This window comes from Nicotiana sylvestris, chromosome 7 (genome assembly GCF_000393655.2).
Source record: "Nicotiana sylvestris chromosome 7, ASM39365v2, whole genome shotgun sequence".
NCBI classification, from domain to species: domain Eukaryota; kingdom Viridiplantae; phylum Streptophyta; class Magnoliopsida; order Solanales; family Solanaceae; genus Nicotiana; species Nicotiana sylvestris.
Genome location: NC_091063.1, coordinates 144,334,534 through 144,353,244, shown reverse-complemented (window position 1 = coordinate 144,353,244; position 18,711 = coordinate 144,334,534). Strand labels below are relative to the sequence as shown.

Below are 18,711 nucleotides of genomic sequence, written 5' to 3'. Positions count from 1 at the left end.
TAACTGTAGTTAGGAGTTAGTTAGTACAGTATTAGGAGTTAGCTATACTGTACAGTATAAATACACTATACACTTTGTATAAACACATAGCTGTATCATTTTCTTCTTCTTCGAATAACAAAAATCTGTTTTCTTGAGTGTGACCTTCATTTGCATGTCTTCTTCCTCAAGCTCAATCTTCAGATCTATGGCAGCTAACATGATATCAGATCCACTAGAGTAAATCGAAGGCATTTCTCAAGCTAGTCCTTCCTCTAGTTACTTCCATTTCACAATTCTGTGGTAAATTGTCCAATTGTAGCGTGTAGCTGAAGGCTAGGGTTTACACTTGAAGCAGCTGAAAATGGCGATTGGAGAAGAATTCACTTCCAGCAACTACAATCCTTGGTAATGCCAATAATGCAGCCGTCACAACTGTGTTTCCATCAATTGACCATAGTCATCCATTATTCCTTCTACCAACAGACACTCCAGGTAGTACTCTGATTTCTCTTCAACTTGCTGGTTTAGATAACTGCGCGATATGGAGTAGGTCTATAAGGATTGGTTTGTTAGGGAAGAGTAAGTTAGGTTTTGTATATGGTCGATTTTCTAAGTCTAAATTTGAACCTGAACTTCATGATCAATGGGAGAAAGTGAATGTTGTGGTTCTCTCATTGATAATAAATGTTGTAAAGCCAGGTTTACTTAGTAGTGTAGTATATGCCTCTAATGCTCATAAGGCTTGGGAGGACTTAAATGAGAGATTTGACAAGGTAAATGGATCCAAGGTTCTGTATCTTCATACAAAAATTCATAACCTCACTCAAGGTGCCATGTCTGTTGCTGACTAGTTCCCCAAGTTGAGAGATCTTTGGGATGAGTTTGATGCATTAATGCCCTGTCCTGGTTGCCCATGTCCTGAATCAAAGAAATATTCCCAACACTTTGAGTATCACAGGATACTACTCTGATGGGATTGAATGAGTCCTACTCACAGTCAAGGAGCCAGATTATGATGATGTCTCCAATTTTTAGTATTAACAAAGCCTACTCCCTACTGATTGATCAAGAGAGCCAAAGGGGTCTGGCTAATTTCACTCAGACTAATCACACTACTGAAGGCATAGAAGGAGTTGTGTTCTATAGTAATAAGAACTCAACAAGTGCAGGTGGAAACTTCAAGTTTAGAAAGAACCAAGTTCGGTGTGACTACTATCATTACAAGGGGCACACAAAGGAGAATTATTACAAACTTCATGGCTATCCATTAGACTTCAAGGGAAAGAAGAAAGGACAGAGCTCTGGAGTGTATACAAACAATGTGAGTGGTTCAGTGTTTCCAAATGCTGCAGAAACAGGCAATCAACAAGGTTCTTATGGAACTCAAATAGGGATACAACAGGTTCAGCATTCCTACATGCCACAGTTTTCCCAGATCACTCCTAACAATAGTCCTCCTACTCCTTTCTTCACCAAAGAATAGTATCAACAAATACTTCAAATGCTGGCCAAAGGCAATGAAGAGGGTTCAGAATCATCCACTAAGTTAGCTGCTACAGGTACTCTAATTAATCTAATGTCCAATTTTCTCAAGCATAATTGGATTATAGACACAGGAGCCTCAAATCATATGACTTATCAACTTGATGCTCTTACCTCCTGTCAGTCCATTCCCAGTTCAGAAAAGTGCAAAGTCCAATTACCTACTAGCAATGTAGTTGTAACGACTCGGCCGGTCGTTTCATATGTTACTACTCCGTTTTCCCCATTTCTGCTTCTTATTGTCTTGTTCAGCGGTATTATGTGTTATCGGATTGGTTGGCTCAGGTTCGGAAAGGCTTTGGTAAGGTTTGAGACCCTTAGTCTCTTTTGAGTAAGCTTAAGTTGAAAAAGTCAACCGGATATTGACTTATGTGAAAAAAGGCTCGGATGTAAATTTCGATGATTCGGATAGTTTCGAGAGATGATTTGGGACTTAGAAGTGTGATCGAAATGTATTTTGGAGGTCCGTAGTAGGTTTAGGCTTGAATTGGCAAAATAGGAATTTTGACGTTTTCCGATTGATAGGTGAGATTTTGATATAGGGGTCGGAATGGAATTTCGGAAGTTGCAGTAGGTCCGTTGTGTCATTTGGGATGTGTGCGCAAAAGTTTAGGTCATTCGGACGTGGTTTTATAGACTTTTCGATCAAAAGCGAAATTCGGAAGATTTTTAGAACCTTAGGCTTGAATCCGATGTGTTTTGGTTGATTCGATGTTGTTTGAGGTATTTTGAAGATTGGTATAAGTTTGGATAGTGGTATATGACTTGTTTGTTATTTTGGTTGAGGTTCCGGTGGCCTTAGGGTAATTTCGGATAGGTGATGGAAGATTTTGAGTTGGGTTTGGCAGTTGTAGATTTCCTATTACTGTCATAATCGCACATGCGGCTAGGGGATCGCAGGTGCGGGCTTGCAGAAGCACCTAGTGGGTCGCAGATGTGGAAATGGCCATGGGAGATGGAATTGCAAAAGCGGTTGTTTGAGCATCGCAGATGCGGAACTTGGTTTTTAAGTGAAAATTGTAGATGCGGTGCTTTGGCCGCATAAGCGGGACCGCATAAGCGGAAGAAGGACACAGGTGCAGAATCCCTGGGTCAGAAGGTATATATATTTCACCCTTCGCAATTTTCAGCCTTTCTTCACCATTTTAAATCGATTTTGGAGCTTTTGGGGGGATTTTGAAGAGGGAATCAGATGGAACTTCATTGAGGTAAGATTTTTTATCACAAAACTCGTCCCTATGGTGTTAATTCATTGATTAGGCTTGAAATTTATGGAAATTTGTGGGTAAATATTGAAGAAACTAGGGCTTGAGATTGGAGACCTTTGAGTAAGGGTTTGAGGGATCATTTGTGGTTGGATTTTGGTACTTTTGATATAGATGAACTCGTGGGAGGATAAAGAGTTTATTGATGTAATTTTTATCGGATTCCGAGACGTGGGCCCGGGGGTCGGGTTTTGGTTAATTTCGGGATTTGTATTGTAATTTGATTACTTTCGAGTGAGCTTTGTTCCCTTAGCATATTTTAATGGTTATATACTGATTTTGGTTAGATTTGAAGCATTCGGAGGCCGATTCGAGAGACAAAGGCATTGCGGGCTAGAGTTTGGACCAGATAGAGGTGAGTAATGATTGTAAATGTTGTCCTGAGGGTTTGAAACCCCGGATTTCACATCGTTGTGCTACTTTGAGGTAACACACATGCTAGATGACGAGCATGAGGTCTTGCACTGTTGGGGATTATGACTTAGTCTGTCCCATATGATTGTTTAACTGCGTATTTGATTGAAAACTATTTGCTATCATCATGTTTTGGGCTGAATGTCGTATTTGGGCCTCGTGCCAACTGTTTTGGACCTTTAGGGGATTTTTATTACTATTCCTCACCGTTTTGACTTCATAATTGTACTTAGTCATGCTATATTCTACTATTTTCACAACTCACCCATCTTTACTTGTTTTTTTATATATTTTAAATGATATTTTGGGCTGAGCATCACGTTTTACTGTTTCCCGAGTAGCTTTTGAGATTCTAACTGAGTAAGGCTGAGGACCTGTGTTGTGAGGATACTTTTGGATCGGGCTGCGCTCCGCAGCAGTGATATACTGATTATGAAGCCGATGGCCTAATTTGTTACGCCATTAGGTGGCTTGTTATAAGGCCGAGTTCCTATTTGATTATGCCACGAGATGGCTTGATATTGCGCTTGGGCCGTAAAGGGCCCCTCCCGGAGTCTGTACACCCCAGTGAGCGCGGGTAGCCAGTATGAGATGTGATATAGCCCAAGGGGCTGATGTAGTTCTATGTTAATGCTCGAGGGACTGATACGAGTGATTGTGAGATAGGCCGAGGGGCTGATTCTGTTGGTATTTGCCCGAGAGGCTGATTTTATGTGTCTATCTTATCTCGCTGCTTTTCATTCACTCGTTTAACTGCTAAAAGTTGTTTTAAAGAGGTTTTATTGAACTAAGGTGTTTCTACGTATTTTTATTGATTATTGCCTTGTTCTGGTTTTACACTACCTCTTTGTAGCATTTTGCTGTGTTTTACGTATTTTCTTATCACTCAGCTGCCTCTCACTGAGTTGGCATACTCACATTACTCCCTGCACCCTGTATGCAGATTCAGGAGCCTCGGGTCCCGCTAGCGAGGGTTGATTGCTTCCAGCAGGCTGTTCGGAGTTCACTAGGTAGCTGCTCGGCGTTCGCAGCTCAGTGTTTCTCCCTCTTATCTTACTTTCCTTTGTATTAGTTTTGTAATAAACTGTGTAGTCTCTTTCATACTCTTAAACAGATGTTTAGATGCTCATGACTGGTGACACCCCGATATCGGGTTGTGTTTGTTTCCGCACTTGTTCGATTTTACTTTATTGAATTTATCTCTTATTAATGGCTTAATTATGAATTAAATAACTGTTAATTGGTATTGGGGGTTTATGTTGGCTGGCCTTGTTTCACAATAGGCATCATCACAACTGGGTCCGGATTTAGGGTCGTGATAGTAGTATCTGTATCACATAAAGGAACCTCTTCAGTACTTAGAAATAACAATATTTCCAATGTGTTGTACATTCCAGATTTTAAATACAACCTGCTCTCAGTGTCTCAACTCACCAAAGAACTTTAATGCATAGTTGCATTCATCCCTGACTTCTGAATTTTCCAGGATCTCTACAGTGGTCAGGTGAAGGGGATTGGCAAGGAGGAGCATGGTTTGTACATACTTCAAGGAGGATTATCTTAGGAGTCTACAACAACACCAATCAATAAGTGTGCTCACACATCCAACCTAACTAATTCTGAAGTAGTATGGCATATGAAGCTAGGCCATGCTCCTATTGATGTAATAAGGAAGTTAGATGCTCTTAGTACCTTAAAGAAAGGAACTCAATATTGTCATGTATGTCCAGTTGCTAAACAGACTAAACTGCCTTTCCCTCTAAGTACTTCAGTGTCTCAATCTGCATTTGACTTAGTGCATTATGATATTTGGGGGCCATATAGAGTTCCTTCACATAGTGGTAAGAGGTACTTTGTTACAGTAGTAGATAATTATACCAGATACACTTGGATATTTTTGCTCAACTTCAAGTGAGAAGTTATAGTTGTACTAAGAGACTTTCAAACTCAAGAACATGTTTTCAGCTTCTATAAAAGTCTTAAGGACTGATAATGGTAGTGAGTTCTTTAGTAATGAGTTTAAAAAATTGCTTTTCAATCTTGGTATATTTCATCAGAGTTCATGTGTCTACACACCTCAACAAAATAGAATTGTAGAGAGAAAACATAGAATAATTTTAGACATTGCCAAGACTCTCAGATTTCAGGCAGCTGTTCCTCTAAGGTTTTGGGGTGAGTGTGTTACCACAACAGTCTACCTCATCAATAGACTACCCTCTAGAACACTTGGGTACAAATCACCATTTGAGTTGCTTTACTCACATCCTCCTTCACGCAACACTTAAAGGTTTTTAGTTGTTTGTGTTATGAAACATGCCCCAACATTGTTGACAAATACTCACCAAGAGCTATTCTTGATGTCTTCCTAGGCTTTTCCTTCATCTCAAAATGGTTATGTTCTGTATGACTTGAATTCTAAGTCTTTCTTTGTTAAGAGAAATGTTGTTATTTAGGAAGGCATTTTTCCTTTCAAGTGTGTCATCTTCTGGTAGCACTATTTTTCCTATACTGGATCTACTATTACCAACTAGGGCAGATCCTAGATTCTCTTCTGAAGTTGATGTTCCTTCATATGAGGCTAGTATACATTTGAGGGGAGCCTACTTATTCTCATGCTGCTTCTCATGTGGCTACTCCAAATCCTGAAGTTAACATCGCAGATAATACAGCACCTGGTGATACTTTTCTTGAGGCTTATCTTGATGCTGCAGCACCTAGTGTTGTGGCTAACTTACCTGGTGTTGTACCTACTCATGTTAGAAAATACTCCAAGACCAGCAAACCTCTCATCTAGATGCAAGATTATGTGGTGCAATTCACAACTACTAAGTGTTCTTATCCTATCTCTGCCTATGTAAGTTATTCCCACATCACTCCCTCATATAGTAGAGGATTGGCAGCTCATTCAACTTGTTCTGAACCTCAGTCCTTTGATGAGGCAGTCACTGATCCTCAATGGGTAGAGGCTATGAAGTTGGAGATTGTAGCTCTAGAGGAAAATAAAACCCGGGGCATAGTTGATCTACCTCCTGGTAAAACTCCTATAGGTTGCAAGTGGATATTCAAAATTAAGTACAGGGCCTCCGGAGAGGTTGAAAGATACAAGGCCAGACCGGTTGCCAAAGGTTATAGTCAAAAAGAAGGTTTAGACTAAAGTGAAACCTTTTCCCTTGTTGCTAAAATGGTCACAGTTAGGTCCATTGTAGCTCTTGTTGCATCTTAGCACTGGATGATTTACCATATGGATGTTCATAATGCATTCCTAAATGGTGATTTGGTTGAAGAGGTGTACATGCATATTCCACAGGGGTTTGCAAGCCAGGGGGAGACTAGGAAGGTTTGCAAACTTCACAAGTTATTATATGGTTTAAACAAGCACCAAGACAGTGGAACATGAAGTTAAAAGAGGTGTTTTAGATAGGGTTCAAACAGAGTAATTATGACCATTCATTATTCATTATAGGAGCCAATGGTGACACAGTTATCATCCTTATGTATGTGGATGACTTTCTGATCACAAGGAACAATGATAGGTTACTTTATGACACCAGAGTAGAGTTGCAAAAGAAGTTCAAGATGAAGGACTTAGGGGAGTTGAAATTCTTCCTTGGAATTGAATTTACCAGATCAAAGGAAGGGATTCTTATGTGTCAAAGAAAGTATGCACTTGAGTTGATATATGAAACATGTTTAGGTGGAGAAAAGCCTTCTGGTACACCATTGGATTTGAATAAAAAACTAACATCTGTAGAGTATGACAAGTGCATTCAGAACTGCAAACAAGAAGGTGATCAGGAGCTCAAAAGTCCTAGTTGTTATCAGAGGCTTGTTGGAAGACTGTTATACCTCACCATGACCAGACCAAACATTTGCTTTTGCAGTGCAGGTTCTAAGTCAGTATATGCACTGTCCCAGGGTGTCACACATGGAAGCTGCTCTTAGAGTAGTCAGATACATCAAACAAGCATCAGGCTTGTGGTTACTTATGCCCGCAGAAAAAGCAGACAAACCAATTGCCTATTGTGACTCTGATTGGGGATCTTGTATAGCGTCAAGGAGATCAGTAACTGGGTACTTGGTCAAATTTGGAAATGAACTGGTATCTTGGAAATCAAAGAAAAAAATAATCGTGTCCAGAAGGTCAGCTAAGGCTGAGTTCAGGAGTACGGCTTCATGTGCAGCAGGAGTCACTTGGATGATAGGGTTGTTCAAGGAACTTGGAGTCAAGATTCAACAACCTATAAGTCTGATATTGTCATGATCCAAAATTCACTAAAGGGTCATGATGTCACCGGACACCACTGTCAGGCAAGCCAACCAAGCTACTTAATTAAATTCTCATTTTAATAATTTTAAAAACTATGATTTTCCTTCAATTTTACCAGTAAAAGATAATTGTTTCAAATCAAATATAAATGTTAAGAAGTTAATACAAGATACCCCATAATCATCCCAGAACCCGGTGTCACAAGTGCATGAGCATTTATTAGGAATGAAATAAAATACAGTAACTGTTTGGAATACAAGTGGACATAAATGAAAATACAGTACAATACTCTGAAGGGGACACTGCTGGCTGCGAGTTGTCTTGATAAATGCAGCTCACCTAAGTCTCCGTATCAACCATGTCGTTATACCACTAGCCACACATAAACCTGTGTAACAAAAATACACAGCAAGTGTAGTATAAATACGAAAATAACGTGTACCCAATAAGTATCCCATCTAATCTCGAAGAAGTAGAGACGAGAGGTCGACTTCTATATTTACTAGTGGTCCTATAGTAATATATTTTTAATGCGAGTAGTCATGGATTTATTAAGAACGACAATAATTTCAAATGAGTCCCGAACAGGTAAAAGTTCCTTTTTATAGTAAAAGTCTCCGGATTCATAATCTATTAATTAACAATTAGCTCAAGTCGGGAAGAGCAAATATGAATATCAATAAATCTCCAGGCAAGCAATACAAGCATGCGCAAATCATGCCGAGGTCGTAGGGCCCGATCCAACATAAATGTAAAATGTGTACTACCGAGGGTCGAACGACGCGAACCATAGATGCATCTATTACCCCGCTCGCGAATCATCCATGCAACGCGGTCAACATAAAATAAACAACTACCATGCTCGCGAATCATACATGCGACGCAGGTACACATAAAATCACATATTCAAACAGTTAATCAAGACTTCATTACGGAACAACTATCCAAGGAAAGATCCAAATTCTCATTTTTTAACGATTTAAGAAAAATGAAGTTTAATCCTTTTAGAAATTCATTTACCAATTCGATAGAATTTAAGCAATCCAAACCGTCGATAGGATTATAAATATTTCCAAGTACAGCATGCTTTTGGGTCCTAGACAACCCGAACAATAGCATAATAGTAGCTACGCACGGACTCTCATCACCTCGTGCGTACGTAGCCCTCACAAATAGGAGCACATAACCAATTAACTCACCTATGGGGACAATTCCCTCTTACAAGGTTAGAAAGGAGACTCACTTCGCTTGGAAGATCCATAACCGGCATTCCACGCCCTTTCGAAGACTCGAATCGATGCACAATGCTCCAAAACTAGCCAATAATTATGCATATCCATTAATATATGTTCAATTACTGATTATAATCCAATTTATAACAATTCCTAACCCCGATCGAAAAGTTGACAAAATTGCCCTCGAGCCCACGTGCCCGGATTCCTAAATTTTTTGAAGATAAACTTTACCCATGACCTCACGAACTCAAATACATAATTTACTCTCAATTTCATACCCAAAATCGTGGTCAAATTCCAAGAATATCGATTTTCTAGGTTTTCCCTCAAACCCCAAGTTTCTACAAATTTCAAGCTCAATCCGTACATAATCAATGCATTTCACTCAATATAGGTGGGGAGAGCTTACCTTATCGTTGATGATGAAAACCCCCCTCTTGAAACTCTCCAAGAATCGCCCAAGCTAAGAGAAAAATGAGAGAAAATGGCCAAATCCTGATTTTTAAAACACTCACTGCCTCCAGTCCTTTCACACCTGCGGTCTATTGACCACTTCTGCGGTCCTGCAGGTGCGGACCAATTGCCGCTTCTGCGGTCTTCCCCCAAGCCTTCAACTTCCGCATCTATGCTTCACCTTCCACAGGTGCGGTCCCGCATCTGCGGCATAATGACCGCATCTGCGGTCCCAGACTAGCTATCCATTTTTGCTTCTGCGGCATGAAGGCCACTTCTGCGGCTCCGCACCCACGACCCTAGTTTTGTTGTTGCATTTACACCAGCAACTTCAGCCTTCTCCAAAATTCCATTTTCGATCCGTTAACCACCCGGAATCCACCCAAGGCCCCCGGGACCCCAACCAATCATACCAACCAGTCCCAAAACACATTACGAACTTGCTCGAGGCCTCAAATCATATCAAACAACGCTAAAACCATGAATTGACCTCCAATCCAAGCTTTATGAACTTTAGAATTTCAAACTTCTACTTTCGATGTTTAAAACCTATCAAATCACGTTTGATTGACCTCAAATTTTGCACGCAAGTCATATTTGCCATTACGGACCTACTCCATCTTCTGGAATCGGAATCCGACCCCAATATCAAAAAGTGAACTCTCAGTCAAACTTCTCAAAACCTTAAAACTTCTATCTTTAGCCAAATGACTCCAAAATAACCTACGGACCTCCGCATTCACTTCTGATCGCGCTCCCAACTCCAGAATCACCATACGGAGCTACTCTCAGACTAGGAATCCCAACCGATAACACTGAAATGCACTTCAATCCAAACTTATGAAATTTCTTCCAAAATGCTAACTTTCACAATATGTGCCAAAATGTTTCCGGGTCTTCCAAAACTTGATCCGATCATACGCCCAAGTCCGAAAATATCATACAAACCTGTTGGAACCTTGAAATCCCAATTCCGAGATCGTTTACTCAAAAATCCAATCTTAGCTAATCCTTTCAACTTAAAGCTTCCGAAATGAGAATTCTCTTTCCAAATCAACTCCGAACTTCCCAGAATTCAATTCCGACCGTGCGCACAAGTCATAATACCTGAAGTGAAGTTGCTCATGACCTCAAACTGCTGAACGGCGTGCTAGAGCTCAAAATGACCGGTCAAGTCGTTACATTCTCTCCCACTTAAACATACGTTCGTCCTCGAACATGCTAAGAACTGCACATGAGTTGTTCGAAATCACTATTTAACACCTCGTTCATTTATTCTCTTTGAGCATAAATGAACTCTGTTGAGCACATTATCTCGATCAAATCTAAATATATTCTCTTTCATTTAGGCAAATAAGCCTTAGAGCCAAATTTCAACATCCAAAACTCTCTGCCAGGCCTGCTTCCAACATATGAACACCGTATCAATCACCACACGAGGCACCCATACATGATTGCATACCTTTGCTAAATCCACACTATGCATTGCATACTCCACATGACCATAATAATATCCTCTGATAATAACCGCCAAAATTTTATTAATCTGACGCTCACAATACACCTCATGACACATATAAGTCTTGTTCCAACTCTTGAAACACTGCCACGATGGAAGAGGTGTGTAGAAACTTATAACCAACTGTTGAGTCAACTAATCATTGGGTCTATACTCTTGACAAGAACTGTCACCTCATTCTAAACCAAGTAATGGTCATTTCTCCTTAATATACTTCATATAATCGGATTGCACTGATCCTAAATCCAATGATCTCGTCTCACCCAATACGAACTGCTTAGGCAATAAGCCACCCCGGACATGATCAAAAGTATCATATGATGCCACAATGTGCCAATAGGCTATGAACTCGAACATGACAAAAGGAAAACGAACTCTGGAAGGGACTACTCAACTCACGCACTAATATGGACTTTCCTTAGAAAATAGGAAACAGGGCACACAAAATAGCATATAGAAAACTGTACTCAACATCACATTGTTGCGGCGTGCAACCCGATCCAAATAACATACCCATGGCGGCGTACCACCCGATACACACATAGAATTCACATATGGAGATATACATCGAGCTAAATTGCTCATTACAACAAAATACTGAATATCGGTCACAACCACGTTAAGTGCATAATACCATCCCTGGGGAGACATATAGCGTCATAAGCTGGAAAACTCAAGCATAACTGAGGTGCGATATACGATCTGAATCTTAAGAGCCATCCTGCTCATATAACATCATCTCTACGCGGAATCTCAACACATAAGAAATTCACCAAGTCGTCTCATAACTCACACGACGTAATATATCATTACATGAAGTAGTTGACGACGAAATAACACCCCGACTACTCTTCCATAAGGAACGCATTGCTGAAATGAACACATCTGGCCTGATATAGAGCCCATATTCACATTTAGATCCATCCACAGACCTCAAGCTGATTCTGATCACACTGAACTAGTCTAATAACCTTTCAAAGGTTCATAATAACTCCTTTTTTCTCATAACACACAAGAACAACCATCATAACCGGAGTGATCCTCCACAGTCCACAACCCAATAAACCGAGTGCCCTCCAGGCATCAATTCTCAATTTAACGACATCACTACAATCTTCATACTTGGTTTAACTTTTTCAATCAATCAAGTGACTATATTCCACACTTATACAACCTTCCCGTGGGACACTCTCCCACAACCTTCCATATCAGATAGCAGGTCTGTACATCCAAACTACCGGCTGCACTAACGCTGAAAAGCGAGCAAAAATCCTTAACCAGGATGCAAAGCCTTTTTCACAAAACACCGATCTCAGGTGACACCGATGACAATACCAACTTTCCTTAAACATTGAAATTCCTTTCCTGCTCATCCGAGCTCGTGACATCCTTGTCAACACCGAACTGCAATCTTGATCCTCACTTCAAATTCCATGCCACTCACTGCACCCAACATGCCAATATATAATAGAACACGATTTTCATCATAACTCTGGAACCTCTAATAGATTAACACTTCATCATATAAAAACTTTTCACTTAACTCACTTTAGGAGAACCATAGCAACACAGGCGAATTCTCATAACCATAGAATATGCAAATCTCTAAGTAGTGGTCTAAGCCACCATAGCCCTTCCGGGATCCGCCTACACATAACAGGCCATAACAGTAGAATACTTCTGAATAATATCAATTACGATGACCGACAAGCCTCACAGGTGTCGTCACAATTCACATGCATAACTTGATCACGCTGAAGGAACTGATCTCGACCACCAATATTCCAATTCAACTATGGCTAACCAATCTATCTTCATCCAATTTACCCTTGATTGCCTTTGAAATAATAATAACACCATTCAACACATAGCACACTCCATCTGCACTCATCCCGGGTGACCCTGAATCACGAGACCATGTTGTCTCAAATCCCACGAACTGTTTCATACCTCCATTGTGCGCACATTCGCATCCTCGACTGGTATGTCGTTCTGATAATCCCTCTAAGAATCTGAATTCTTTTCTCATTTTCCTCCCAAATGCTACACTGCAAGTAAAAACATCATAGAACATTCTGGGACTCTTCTCATAAGCTGCTACAAAGTTTGATTCTTAACCGTACCTATAGGCTCGAAATCATTAGACACCACATTTTACCCTTTGAATCCACTAGGACCGTTGTTAAGAGCCACCTGCTCTGACTTGGACCCGAATATAATTAACTCCATAATCTTCTAGCACATGAATACCATATCGATGAAGCACCTGGCAAAATCATTTTCCTTGAAACCTGCACCTATGCAAGGCATAAATCCTGAATCCTTCCCCAAGTCTGAACATGAGCCAATAAGGCCAACCATAGCACACCTTTAACAGTTCCTTTGCTCAAATTACCACTTATGTTCTTTTCCCGTAGCTGAAAAAACCCATCAATATGCTAATAACCAGAAACCTCGCAAGCAATTAACCATGCAACCCAATCATAGGCGGTGGGACTCTCCCACTTAGCTTGAAGCCACTATTACACACCTCTAGAATTCACCAGGATTCTTTATCTCTTATTGACATAACCTTGCGCAGTCAGCCGCCAAAATTCTCGGAATCTTCCTGTAAAACCCCTTTTATACTCTGAATCATCAACCACATTCGCACGATCGATATCTTTGTTGTACAACCAATAAAATTCTTCGCAGAAGCCTCGCCAACCACGCGACCGCTAACCTGCTCACAGGGAATAACCCACCTGTGGAAATCACTTCCCGACATCTTCCAACGCTGTTGCACGGGATACAATCATTATGACATCAATAACCCATCCTGAGTCCGAGCTCGCTAACTAGCTGCACAAGTCCATTCACCCCTCGTGGACATCAATTAAATGTGCTGCAACATCCTTCTAATTCAAAGTTATGTTGTATCCTTATCCATTTCAAGCAGCTCCTTCCCGTTATATCAAATCCCATGTCGCATAATAGCCCATACTTCAAATTAAATCCGTAGACCCCAATCACCAATCACTAAAATTCCTAAATCTTTCCAAACTCTCCTTAAGGTGCGTAGTCATCCTACCACAAAGCCCACACGCAACTACGCCACTCTCCCACTTTGGCGGAACTCACCCCTTTAATCGACTACTCAACCTTTGCTTCTTATAACTAACCTTCTAGAAATTTTAACCACCACCTGACACTCCCCACATGTCCTTTCTCATCCTTCGCTGCTCAGTTGTTGCCTTAAATAAAATCTATCTTCGCAGCACTTGAACCCTCAAATCGCTACTAACCTTAAACTTTTCCGAAGAAAATCTTTCTCGAGCCATCAACATTAGAAACACCGATTCAATCCTGAACCACCGTACCTCGAAATCTCTGAAAGTCGTTCTCCCATATTATTTCATAATATCTTACCCCAAAGGCGAATTGCAAAAGACCATAACACCGGCAAACTTAACACATACAATCGAGGACGACGACCCTACATCGCAGATGAAAATTCCACCACACTCGAAAATACCAAGTCTCATTACTCCATCACCCCAAATCTGGACATTCATAGGCCAATTGTTTTTCCTCCGCCGAATTTGAAATATCAGATCTCTGAATCGTGCACTGAGTAGACTTCCTTTCAAATTATTCACCACCCCAACACATAGGCAAGTATCCTACCATCAAGTCAATATTGTGCGATAACCAATCATGAGCAATCATAGCAATCTGTGCATAGTCTCAAAGCTCTCAGGAATACTATTACTGAGCTGAAATGACAAGATATCCTCCCGCAAGGCAACGATAATAGCCCAATCCACAATACCGGGAGAAACATCCCGCACCACATCTGTAGTGCCATTACAATCCTTTAATTCTCGATTTATAACCAGCGGTTCGATGCGAATCAAATTGCACAATAAGGAATCAAGAAGGGAAGTATTCCTAACAGCCCTGTAGCCTCCCAAAGATAAGTACAGACGTCTCCGTACTGATCCACGAGACTCTACTAAACTTGCTCATGACTCGTGAGACCTAAGGGAACCTAGTGCTCTGATACCATGTTGTCATGACCCAAAATTCACTAAGGGTCGTGATGGCACCGGACACCGCTATCAGGCAAGCCAACCAAGCTACTTAATTAAATTCTCATTTTAATAATTTTGAAAACTATGATTTTCCTTTAATTTTACCATTAAAAGATAATCGTTTCAAATCAAATATAAATGTTAAGAAGTTAATACAAGATACCCCATAAGCATCCCAGAACCCGATGTCATAAGTGCATGAGCATTTACTAGGAATGAAATAAAATACAGTAACTGTCCGGAATACATGTGGACAGAAATGAAAATACATTACAATACGCTGAAGGGGACTCTGCTGGCTGCGGATCGTCTTGATAAATGCAGCTCACCTAAGTCTCTGTATCAACCATGCCGTTATGCCACTAGCCACACATAAACTGTGCAACAAAAATGCACAGCAAGTGTAGTATGAGTACGAAAACAATGTGTACCCAGTGAGTATCCCGTCTAATCTCGAAGAAGTAGAGATAAGAGGTTGACTTTGATATTTACTAGTGGTCCAATAGTAATATATTTTTAATGCGAGTAGTCATGGATTTATTAAGAACGACAGTAATTTCAAATAAGTTCCAAACAGGTAAAAGTTCCTTTTTGTATTAAAAGTCTCCGGATTCATAATCTATTAATTAACAATTAGCTCAAGTCGGGGAGAGCAAATATTAATATCAATAAATCTCCAGGCAAGCAATACAAGAATGCGCAAATCATGTCGAGGTCGTACGACCCGATCCAACATAAATGTAAAATGTGCACTGCCGAGGGTCGAACGACGCGAACCATTGATGCATCTACTACCCCGCTCGCGAACCATCCATGCGACGCGGTCAACATAAAATAAACAACTACCCTGCTCGCGAATCATACATGCGACGCAGGTACACATAAAATCACATATTCAAACAGTTAATCAAGACTTCATTACGGAACAACTATCCAAGGAAAGATCCAAATTCTCCTTTTTAACGATTTAAGAAAAGTGAAGTTTAATCCTTTTAGAAATTCATTCACCAATTCGATAGAATTTAATTCAAACCGTCGATAGGATTACAAATATTTTCAAGTACAACATATTTTTGGGTCCTAGACTACCCAGACAATAGCATAATAGTAGCTACACACGGACTCTCGTTACCTCGTGCGTACATATCCCCACAAATAGGAGCACATAACCAATTAACTCACTTATGGGGACAATTCTCTCTTACAAGGTTAGAAAGGAGACTCACCTCGCTCGGAAGATCCATAACCGGCATTCCACGCCCTTCCGAAGACTCGAATCGATGCACAATGCTCCAAAACTAGCCAATAATTGTGAAAATCCATTAATATATGTTCGATTACTCATTACAAACCAATTTATAACAATTCCTAACCCCGATCGAAAAGTTGACAAAATTGCCCTCGGGCCCACATGCCCGGATTCCTAAATTTTTCGAAGATAAACTTTACTCATGACCTCACAAACTCAAATATATAATTTACTCTCAATTTCATACCCAAAATCGTGGTCAAATTCCAAGAATATCAATTTTCTAGGCTTTCCCTCAAACCCCAAGTTTCTACAAATTTCATGCTCAATCCGTACATAATCAATGTATTTAACTCAAGATAGGTGGGGATAGCTTATCTTATCGTTGATGATGAAAACCCCCTCTTGAAACCCTCCAAGAATCGCCCAAGCCAAGACAAAAATGAGAGAAAATGGCCAAATCCCGATTTTTAAATCACTCACTGCCTCCAGTCCTTTCGCACCTACGGTCTATTGACCGCTTCTGCGGTCTTCCCCAAGCGTTCAACTTCCGCATTTGTGCTTCACCTTATGCAGGTGCGGTCCCACATCTGTGGCAAAATGATCGCATCTGCGGTCCCAGCCTAGCCGTCCATTTCCGCTTCTGCGGCACGAAAGCCGCTTCTGCGGCTCCGCACCTGCGGCACTAGTTTTGCAGGTGCAGTTACACCAGCAACTTCAGCCTTCTCCAAAATTTCATTTTCGATCCGTTAACCACCCGAAATCCACCCAGGGCCCCCGAGACCCCAACCAATCATACCAACCAGTCCCAAAATACATTATGGACTTGCTCGATGCCTCAAATCATATCAAACAACGCTAAAACCACGAATTGACCTCCAATCCAAGCTTTATGAACTTTAGAATTTCAAACTTCTGCTTTCGATGTTTAAACCTATCAAATCACGTTCGATTGACCTCAAATTTTGCACGCAAGTCATATTTGCCATTACGGACCTACTCCAACTTCTGGAATCGAAATCCGACCGCGATATCAAAAAGTCAACTCTCGGTCAAACTTCTCAAAAACTTTAAAATTTCTATTTTTAGCCAAATGACTCCAAAATGACCTACGGACGTCCGAATTCACTTCTGATCGTGCTCCCAACTCTAGAATCACCATACGGAGCTACTCCCAGACTCGGAATCCCAAACGAATATCGATAACACTGAAATACACTTCAACCCAAACTTATGAAATTTCTTCCAAAATGCTAACTTTCACAATAGGCACCAAAACATTCCCGGGTCTTCCAAAACTTGATCCGGACATACGCCCAAGTCTGAAATCATCATACGAACCTGCTAGAACCTTCAAATCCCGATTCTGAGGTCGTTTACTCAAAAATCCAATCTTAGCTAATCCTTTCAATTTAAAGCTTCCGAAATGAGAATTCTCTTTCCAAATCAACTCCGAACTTCCCGGAATTCAATTCCGATCGTGCGCACAAGTCATAATACCTGAAGTGAAGCTGCTCATGGCCTCAAACTGTTGAACTATGCGCTAGAGCACTAAATGACCGATCGGATCATTATAGATATATGACAGCAAGGCTGCTATACAAATAGCAGTCAATCCTATCTACAATGAAAGAATTAAACATATTAACATTGATTGTTGTTTTGTTAGAGAAAAAATATGTGAAGGGCTACTGAAGACAGAGTATGTACGTACTAAAAACCAGCTAGCAGATTTACTGACAAAGAGTTTTGGGAAGTTTCAACATGATCAATTATTGAACAAATTATGAGTGAAGAATCTGTATCAACCATCAGCTTGAGGGGGAGTGTTGACTAGAATTAATGAACCAAGCTGATAAGTTAATGGTGGTTAACTATGTAACTGTAGGTAGGAGTTAGTTAGTACAGTATTAGGAGTTAGTTATACTGTACAGTATAAATACATTGTACACTTTGTATAAACACATAGATGTATCATATTCTTCTTCGAATAACAGAAATATGTTTCTCTTGAGTGTGACCTTCATTTGCATGTCTTCTTCCTCAAGCTCAATCTTCAGATCTATGGCAGCTAACATAAACCATTTATTAACTCATTTTCTTGTTCCTAGATCGACTGAGCTTTTAAAGATAATTTTAAAATTGAAAATGGATAACGATTCAAGCATTCAAAATTTATATATCAAATAACACTTGAAAAAGAAGTTCAAGCTCCAGCAATCTAAACTTTGAATTGCCATTATTAGACTGAAGTTTGAAGTAAAAACTATTGGATTCGTGACTAATGAGCCACAATATTCAAATAACACTTGAGAAAAAGGTGATTCTTTCTTCTTATCTAAACCTTTGATTAACCTTTTCTCTTGTTATTTGATTTATTGACATTTTTGACGAATAAATATTTTAACTTAAAAGGGGTAATTTTCCGGAAACTGCTCAAATCAGGAAGTCATTATATTTGCACTCATTTTTGGATGATAACTTTATTCTACATAGCACATTAAAGTGGCTATCCATGTTATTTCCACATGAAAAAATTAGGGCAAAGCTCACTTTTAGCACTCGACCGAAACTATTTATATCGGGTAGCCATAAAAGTGCATAAAGTTTCTTTTTTTGTATAACGTACATCAATATGTATATATACAAAAAATGTACTGTACTTTTTACTATCATTTTAAGAGCGGTTAGACAATGCTATTTTCTCAAAAA

The 18,711-nt window shown here is 40.0% G+C and overlaps 1 protein-coding gene across 1 annotated transcript; it reads left to right on the top strand.

Annotated features, from left to right (window-relative positions):
• Positions 1–1,483: 1,483 nt before the first annotated feature.
• Positions 1,484–7,464, top strand: LOC138873889 (uncharacterized mitochondrial protein AtMg00810-like). Its single transcript, XM_070152376.1, has 7 exons — positions 1,484–1,541; positions 4,690–4,735; positions 5,657–5,784; positions 5,864–5,958; positions 6,130–6,328; positions 6,667–6,990; positions 7,085–7,464. The coding sequence occupies exons 1-7, from the start codon at positions 1,484–1,486 to the stop codon at positions 7,462–7,464; spliced, it is 1,230 nt and encodes a 409-aa protein (XP_070008477.1).
• Positions 7,465–18,711: the final 11,247 nt, after the last annotated feature.